Below are 9,645 nucleotides of genomic sequence, written 5' to 3'. Positions count from 1 at the left end.
ATGCATAATTTGGCATTTTCTTTTGGATTCTTAAAATGTTCCCACAGAATTCTGTACAGAGGGTCTCAACAAGGTGTTTATACCATTTAGTGAAGTCGGGACTACAGACGGGTCCTACAGGGATCTCACATCTATAGAGGGCAACGGGTAAAATGACACCGTCATATATTTTGTTCCAGATTTTGATTGGCATTTCTATGTTATGAAATTTTATTTTATGGCATAGAATGCTTTCCTCGCTTTCTCCATCAGTGTGTTGACAGCCACACCAAAGACACCTGACGCGCTCTTTTTTTAGTCCAAGATAGTCAACATTTAGTGTGTTCAAGGGTGGTGTAGCCTAGTGTGAAAATATATTTGATGTCATGAAGTTTGGCTTTCTTTTGAAAAATCCTAATTTTGGGATTAATAGGATTGACCGCCAGGGCCCAGTTGTGGCAGCACTGCCTCACTTCGGTGTTGTTTAGGGTGAGGCCAGGAGCAGCAGATTGTTCCAGTGTTGTTGCCAATTCATTGATGTAAATGTTAAAAAGAATGAGACTTACACTGCAGCCCTGTCTCACCCCACGGCCCCGAGTGAAGTATTCTATTGTTGGCAAGTTTTATAGCACACTTATTGTTCAATTAAATAGATTTAATGATATCAACAACAACAACAACAACCGCCATTCGCCACTTGTGCCAGGCCATGTGCATGTTTAGGCCACGTGAAGTGTCGAATGCCCACTGGCAGCACGTCACAGGACAGATCCAGCAGGTGACACGGGTCGACTGACTGAGATGACTGTCTGATGCACCACCTGTGCCCCCTACTGTGCCAACTTGCTGGGCTTTAGCCACCCGGTGCTCTGCTCGTTGTTGTGAGCGTCGCTCCTCTGCCCTCCCTTGTTGTTGAAGGGCAACTGCCTCGAACTGGCCAGTAGCATCATTCACGAGCCTCCTCCAAAGAGGCCGATCTTGACACTGCTGGTACCAGTCATTGGCAAGCTCGGCTTAATGATATCAAACACTTTACCACCTACACCAGTTTGGAGAATTTTATAGTATAGTCCTTCATGCCAAATGGAGTCGAATGGGCCACATGCTTTTTTATTATTTAAGGGTATGCGTCAGTTCTTTTAGTGTGAGGTTGTAATCTAGAGGGTTCTGGCTGTTTTTGACGGCTGATTCTAGTGTTTCAAGCATGCTCATGGTCAGTAATTGTTGGGGTGATAGACTAGTTGATGGGGGCTCTTTGTAAAGAGTTTTAAATCTTTCTGATATTTCTGTAGCAGGGCTGGACTGGGTAGAGAAATCGTCCCGGGATTTCACATAGCAACTGGCCCCAAAAGATGTCAAGGGGGGGTTTGCGGTCCTTTTCTGCACAACATGGCAGCCCACTCGGGTTGTCAGGTATGTCCAGATTTGATTGTGTTGCAGGTTGGAAAGGGGTCATCGATACATTCATCTTCAAGCCAGTTTTGCTTATTGTGCCTAGGTCTTTGTTTTTTGCTTACTTACTGGATAAAGTTTGCTTTGGTGGCGGATTAGTCAAACATTTCATTGATTACCTTTACTCCCTTGTTTACATCTGTTAAGGTGGGCTGGAATTGGATTTCTAGGAATCTTTTGATGAGGTTAGAGTTTATTGTGTTGATGTATTTGGGTTCACTATCAATAGTCCATTTATAGCTTTCCTTCCTTTAAATTCTTTCACAAAGATTATGATCAGTTGCACGGTGGCTTCTTCTCAGGAAACGTTACTTTGGCAATGATCTGTCAAGTATGTCTGTGGTCTGACTGTGAAAGCACTTATATAGGAGGGGTTCATATGTCTCTCTCTAAACGATTCTGCTGATGTCCATTCAACTGGCTTCTGGTCTTCTAAAGAGGACGAAGTACAGATTGTGAGTGGGGAAAATGGAGTGCACTATTTGCCAGGGATTTTCTGAACAGAATAATACATCGGAAGTGCTGAAGCCTTTAAAAAACCTTCCCTTTTATAAGCCACAGGAGTTCTTCCGAGGGAAAGAAAGGCATGAATGAGCGAGTGAGGTGTAGGAGAAGGCTGGCAGTGAAGTGATGGCTGAGAGAGAGAGATAGCGAGGGAGCTTTAGGGTGAATTGTGCACATCACACTTTTCTGGTTCTCAGTGGGATTCTACTGGCTGTGGCTGCACGGCTTTTATGAGAGATATCAGCACCGCTCCACTTTTCCAGGTTAGGCACGACCTCTCCACTTCGAACAACAATACATCTGAAGTCCTGAGAGACGGGGAGGGACGGGAGGTACAGGAATGAGTGAAGGTGGAAGTCAGTGAGGAAGATAGTCAGATGTGACATTCAGAGAGGAAAAGGTAGCGCTTTTCTAATGTGGAGTGCTAAATGTACACGGCTTTGTGTAACGTACTGCACCATCACTTACTAAAATACTGTATAAGCAGCTCTAAATCTGTCCGAGGGCACAACACAAAGATACAACTATCATTCTTGACCAATACATTTCCACAAGATGTTTCCAGTCATTTGTGATTGAGAACTGAACAAATTGAACATCGCTTTAGCTTATGAGCACGTTTCACTCTACACAATAACAATATATATCTCATTCTAGAGCAGATCAAAACTAGAAAAATATACGTTCACGGTTGAAATGTTCATGACCTTTGAGAATGTATTAATTTCCATGAATTTCCATGGAAACGCCAATCAAAATTCCCTGATATTTTCAGGTTATCCATGACTGAGGGAAACCCTGGGATAACTAAAGATGCAATATTTAGAGAGATATGGTATTTCTATGTTTTCATGCTTTTATTAAGAGCTTCACAATATTCCGTAAGTGTGTTTCTTTGGATTATATTAACCTTACCGTAACCAAGGAAACACAGTTCGCTACAATGAAAATAAGTGTTAAAAAATGAGACCAAATATAGACAAGGAAATAGACATCAATGGGATGTATAAATATTTTTGAGGTTTATGCATTAAACAAGGGAAAAAATATATTTCGATGGGGTCAAAAAAATAAATTTCCATTTGAACTTGGATTCATTTTCAAATCCAATTGACACATATTTTTCCATGTTTTAAGTAAATTCTCACAAAATGGTTATATTTTGCAGAAAATGTATCTTTGTTTAAAAGCAACCTGTTCTCGTGGAATGTTACTATAACAAAATTTTTGCAAACTAATTTTGATATGCCGCGTTCTACATTTCTATTGAAATGAACACTATAACAGGAGCTATAACGACTGTTAGTTTTATTCACTTTCACACAAATCACGAGTACAACAGCCGATTATGAGTTTACAAACACTTTTCGCACTATCACTCACACACTGCTGTGTTATGATATCAAAACACTTTTGAAAAATGATACATTTTAACACTTGTATTACAAACAGACCTACATTTACACCAACATGATTAGCTTCCACAGTATCTCACAGAGTGTTGGACCTTGGACTCAGAAGACCATTTGAGACTCAGTTCGAGACAAGCCAATGTCTCAAGCTGACAAATGAGACGAGAGTGTCACAGAAGTGACATGGTTGCGGCGGAAAATGAGCTTTTCCTTTCACATTTTGTTTTTGGACTCTAATGATTAGGTTTAGGTGTTGGTTTAGGATAAGGATGTCCGTTTCATTTTCCGCTCATTTGCTTTCGCCTCGTCTGATTACGACACCATTTCACTCACTTTTGGCGCCCCCCGCTGGACATTCCACTGGGAAACTGCAGTGAAAGTATGATAAAGCACGTCCAGTCATTTTATTTTGCATTTTGTCTCTGGATGGTTTAAAAAGAGGTTTAGGGGGACTGGGTATCTCAGCGAGTATTGACGCCGACTACCACACCTGGAGTTGAGAGTATGAATCCAGGGTGTGCCGAGTGACTAAAATGAGCCGCCGCATTATGCAGAACGGACCACAAAAAGGTACATGATATGCAGAAAAGGACAGCAAACCAAAACCACACTCAACATCTTCTGCACACACCCCCGCAAAAAGCAGATTTCTCTTCCCAGTCCAGCCCAGCCAAGGCTCTCGCTGGGGCACGTGTTGAGTTGTGTGTGATGCCGCGAAGAATAGCGTGAAGCCTCCACACGCGCCATGTCTCCTCTCAACAAGTCACATGATAAGATGAGCGGATTGACAGTCTCAGACACGGAGGCAACTGAGATTCGTCCTCCGCCACCCGGATTGAGGCGAGTCACTACGCCACCACGAGGACTTAGATCGCATTGGGAATTAGCCGTTACAAATTGGGGAGAAAAGGGGAGTAAATACGAATAAATAAAGAATATTTTTACAGTATAATAAGACAAAAATCCAGCTGAATTTTTTTAAGTGCACAAAAACTAGTTGATAACGTGGGACTCTATAGTTTGAGACTGTTGAGATTGATTGGATTACATAATTCACAATAAAATAAATGGAAAGACTGGCAACAACTTTACACAAATAAGATTCTGTTACAGTACTTATCGTCTTTTAAATGAATGCATTTTAATTTAACCTGGAATATTATTTCAAGCTTGGGGCAATAAATAGTCTACCCGATTGCATTGTTTCGACCTAAATCAAAAGACATCATCAGAAATGCTGCATTTAATTATGGGATTCATTGATGTACAATGACCAAGAAACATGTTGCGTCATGGACAATGTTGAAGAAATCCTCATTTGATTGTGCAAAATAGTTTAATATGCATTAAATCAAAATCAAACAATATCATGAGCTTCTGAACAGAATTCACATCAGTTGAACACAATTACAGGTTCGTTTCACTGCAAACATACAAAAATGGAGAATAATCACAAATAAATGATGCATAAATGATGCATAATATTGCCAACATACAAAACTTCAGAACAGACAGTTTAATGCCTCAATCCAGAATCGATACGGGTCTCAGCAGAACTTTCCCTGCAGCAGATTTAATGTTGATGGGTCTTAAAATCCCATGAATAAAACCCCACCAGCAGTCCTTTATGCTCCTTAATTAGGTGGCAAATCTAGCAAATGCCAGTTCAGTTGGCAGAAAAACAGTTTTTCCTCTAATCTCTCCTGTTTGTTTAGAACTAAAGACAGTCAAACAGCACAACACAGAGGTATGATGAAAAACCATTGAACAAAACGGACTCCAGCATCTCTTTAATCTCTTTATTCATCTCGTCATATTTCATTTGGGACGTCACTTTCACACAGTCAAATGGTTTACTTGAGCCAAAAAAGAAAGGGGAAAAAAACTGTCTATTTTGGTCGTGCTTGAACGCAACACACTTTACATGGCTTTTGAGTGCGGTTTAGATGGGATTAGAAGAGTAAAGCTTAACGTCTGTGTGTATTTGTGCGTTTAGCAAGACCCTTGGCTACATTCGCTCTGACAACAGGACTCGTGTAAAGCCGCGGCTGTCTTCTGAAAAGCTTAGAGAAACAGGTCCACACTTACAACATTTATAAAACAAACGACAACAATAATAACTGAAGACAAACATGACAGAAATATTCAATGAGTATTTGTTTGCATTTCCTGAGGCAGAACCTCCACCCTTGATTTCTTAAGGCCACTGCGTGTCATATCCAACAGGAAAGGACATCCGTTGTTTTCCGTATCCCGTTTCTTCTATCCCCACACAGACTTCTCCGTATGGGAGAACTGCATTTGGACGGCATCAGCATTCTTGTTGTTGCCCTACAAACAGGAACACAGTTTTGAAAATCCAGCTGAAATGGGAAAAAAATGAGTGAACGCAGGTGCAACAAATGTACACGGAGCACAGAATCGCCCTACTCGCCGTGGTCGGATCCCTTTGAAAAGCCTGCCCTGCGAACGTCAAGGACTGTCCGCGGACACCGCATGTTTATCAAGACAACCGGCCTACAAATCAAACAGAGTTGCGGTAAGCCCGGCCTGTTAGACAGAAAGACAAATTACCTGCAACAGCCTCTGTACGGCACAGCACGGTTATTAAAGAATGAGTCCATGTTGTTCTCAACCCTAACGAATGATCTGCCAACCTCGATGGCATTTTAAGGCCTTGTTGGCTCATTACAGTTGTGAAGAATTCTCCAAAAATGTAGGCAGCAATGCTATGCAGCCTTCTAGGATAAATCATTTAGATTTAAATATGACCCCATCTGCTTTCTCCAAAGGGATCATGTAAAAATGACAAAATAAAGAGGATGGATTGATGGATCAGAAATGGTGATGGAAGTAACAGAAATGGTGATGGAAGGATGGAACAGAAATGGTGATGGAAGGATGGAACAGAAATGGTGATGATGGATGGATGGATGATGGAACAGAAATGGTGATGGATGGATGGAACAGAAATGGGGATGGATGGAACAAAAATGGGGACAGAATGATGGAACAGAAATGGTGATGATGGATGGATGATGGAACAGAAATGGTGATGGATGGAAGTAACAGAAATGGTGATGGATGGAACAGAAATGGAAGTAACAAATGGTGATGGATGGATGGATGGAAGTAATAGAAATGGTGATGGATGGAACAGAAATGGAAGTAACAGAAATGGTGATGGATGGAACAGAAATGGTGATGGATGGATGGATGGAAGTAACAGAAATGGTGATGGATGGAACAGAAATGGAAGTAACAGAAATGGTGATGGATGGATGGATGGAACAGAAATGAAAGTAACAGAAATGGTGACAGATGGATGGATGGAACAGAAATGGAAGTAACAGAAATGGTGACAGATGGATGGAACAGAAATGGTGACAGATGGATGGATGGAACAGAAAATGGTGACAGATGGATGGATGGATGGAACAGAAATGGTGACGGATGGATGGATGGAACAGAAATGGTGACGGATGGATGGATGGAACAGAAATGGTGACGGATGGATGGATGGAACAGAAATGGTGATGGATGGATGGATGGAACAGAAATGGTGATGGATGGATGGATGGAACAGAAATGGTGATGGATGGATGGATGGAACAGAAATGGTGATGGATAGATTGATGGATGGATGGATCAGAAATAGGGATGGATGTTTGGAACAGAAATGGTGACGGATGGATGGAACAGAAATGGTGATAGATAGATAGATTACATTTACATTTATGCATTTGGCAGATGCTTTTATCCAAAGTGACTTACAGTGCACTTATTACAGGGACAATCCCCCCGGAGCAACCTGGAGTTAAGTGCCTTACTCAAGGACACAATGGTGGTGGCTGTGGGGATTGAACCAGCGACCTTCTGATTAACAGCCCTGCGCTTTAGCCACTACGCCACCACCACTCCACAGATAGATGGATGGATGGATGTATGGAACAGAAATGGTGATAGATAGATGGATGTATGGAACAGAAATGGTGACGGATGGATGGATGGAACAGAAATGTGACGGATGGATGGATGGAACAGAAATGGTGATAGATAGATGGATGGATGGATGGATCAGAAATAGGGATGGATGTTTGGAACAGAAATGGTGACGGATGGATGGAACAGAAATGGTGATAGATAGATAGATGGATGTATGGATGTATGGAACAGAAATGGTGATAGATAGATGGATGGATGGAACAGAAATGGTGATGGATGGAACAGAAATGGTGATGGATGGATGGATGGAACAGAAATGGTGATGGATGGATGGATGGAACAGAAATGGTGATGGATGGATGGATGGAACAGAAATGGTGACGGATGGATGGATTGATGGATGGAACAGAGTAGGGGGTGGACTCAAGTCCCGCTACTAACGACTCTCTCATCTGACATGGAGGCGATTGAGATATTGAAGAGCTGGTCAGGTGGTTTTATGAATTACCATTAGCCCATTCTCATTGGATAAGGCCACGCAGTCTCATTAATAATTATGAGACACTGATGACGCGACATTGCAATATAGGACAGGGACGTGTCACACCATGTGATGTTGACTCGATGTTGGTTTTAAACCTGAACGATGAAAATAGCGCAAAAAAAAAAAATCACTACATTAACCATTTCATCATAAAATTAGGATGTTCAACGTTCGATAACATGTTTTCACAGAATAAAATGTGCAGAAAACTGGTGTGTTAGAAGTGCATTTGCACCTTTGTGCTGTTTTATAACGGACCTTGGTGGCAATAGCCTTTAGCTTATCCAGAAGAGAGGAGTTGTTTGCATAACCCACTTCCTCTTCCTCGTTCTCCTCGCCCTCTCCTTCCATAATAGCACAGCTGTCTGCCACCGGCAACTCACACTCCTTATTGGCTGACATCACAAGCTTAGAATACTTGTACTCCAGCCTATCACAATCAGAAACAGAGAAGCACAAGTAGGAAGCAATCATCACATATTTCCACACAGTATTTGTAATAACGGAGTTATAGAGGAATCATACTTCCTGTTCTTCTTCCAGAAGTAGCAGGTTAGAGAGACGAGTAAAACGGCACAGAGCGCTCCAAGCCCGGCTCCCACTTTGAGCCAGAAATCTATCGTCTCACATGGAGAAGATCTCTTCAGTGGGAGAGACAGCCCGCCAGTACACCAGCGAGGTTCGGTCCACAGGTAAACTGTGTCCTGATGATGAAAGCACAAGTTAATCATCATGCATGTTTCAGCCAATGAAAAGGCTTCAGGGCGGGCCACGGAAAGAAGCGCAACAGTCGGCAATTGAAACATGCTCCAATTCAGTGTTGCATCCAATTCAAACCGTGGGTCCGGCGGCGGATGAAACTCGGCTGGAACCCTCAACGATCCGTTACTGGACCTGCCAGGACATTTGCACATGCTGGCTGCATCCGAAACCAAAGTTAGCTGTCTTGTTGCCTCACTGCTCTATCAGTCAATGATTCAACAGACAGCATTTGCATACGAAGGTACCACCAGATACTGCTTTTGGACAGGGTACAGAGGCATCACATCATTGCTAGGTTACAAGTAGCTGATTATCTGGTGTCCACTGAAGTCACACTCGACTAACCATTGTGGAACCGCACGCACAGGATTGTGGGATTTCATAAGCAGTGAAGGATACATCTATGTAGCCTTCATAAATCAATCAGATGAAGGTATCCCAGTAGACGGGATGTGACATGAACTTTGGATTCGGACGTGCCTAGTTCCCTCCAGAGGCAGCCAAGGAGAGGTCATGAGGCAAGATTTACATCAGGTGCATCTCATCATCTGTTGCCCAAACGAGCCTTACAAAATTACACCTCTCCTCTCTCCTACACACTCTCATTGTGAGCCTGGCTGAAGGACGTCCCTCAGAGGCGTGGTGACAATGATGAAAGGTAGGAGCGGGTCGTTCATGAAGGTCCAAGTTTGTCTATTCAGCATGGTCAGAACAGTCCTTTGAAATATAACCCTTTTAAAATGATTAACTTAAGGAACACATGTTTATTAAAGTAATATATAGTGGAGATTATCAATAGAACTAGTGAAGCTGCAGTACCTGCACTCCTCCTCTACAGGCTCCTTCTATGGCGTGGTAGTGATCATCAGTACAGCGGGGACAGGCACTGGAGCTCTCCCACAGGAAGTAGAATGTGCAGCCGTCACATGTCCCTGCTGGACACTCACTGACACAAACAGGGACAGTTAGTCCAGAGCAAACCACCATTGAGCACACTGTAGAAGCAGAATGTCATGAGCTACTGAAAAAGTATCAGTGTGGACGTGG

At 42.5% G+C, this 9,645-nt stretch overlaps 1 protein-coding gene across 3 annotated transcripts in view; it reads right to left on the bottom strand.

The window, feature by feature from the left end:
• Positions 1-4,675: 4,675 nt before the first annotated feature.
• The window catches only part of LOC127622730 (endosome/lysosome-associated apoptosis and autophagy regulator family member 2-like), a 27,030-nt gene continuing 22,060 nt past the window's right edge, over positions 4,676-9,645 (bottom strand). For all 3 annotated transcript variants that reach the window (XM_052096784.1, XM_052096782.1, XM_052096785.1), the window contains exons 19-22: positions 9,418-9,544; positions 8,362-8,540; positions 8,095-8,266; positions 4,676-5,678 (exon numbers count right to left, since the gene is read on the bottom strand). In XM_052096784.1, coding sequence (XP_051952744.1) covers positions 5,610-5,678; positions 8,095-8,266; positions 8,362-8,540; positions 9,418-9,544 — 547 coding nt within the window. In that variant the 3' untranslated portion in view covers positions 4,676-5,609. The remainder of the gene's footprint in view (positions 5,679-8,094; positions 8,267-8,361; positions 8,541-9,417; positions 9,545-9,645) is intronic.

Source organism: Xyrauchen texanus, chromosome 29 (assembly GCF_025860055.1).
Source record: "Xyrauchen texanus isolate HMW12.3.18 chromosome 29, RBS_HiC_50CHRs, whole genome shotgun sequence".
NCBI lineage: Eukaryota > Metazoa > Chordata > Actinopteri > Cypriniformes > Catostomidae > Xyrauchen > Xyrauchen texanus.
This window is presented reverse-complemented; position numbering and strand designations above follow the sequence as displayed.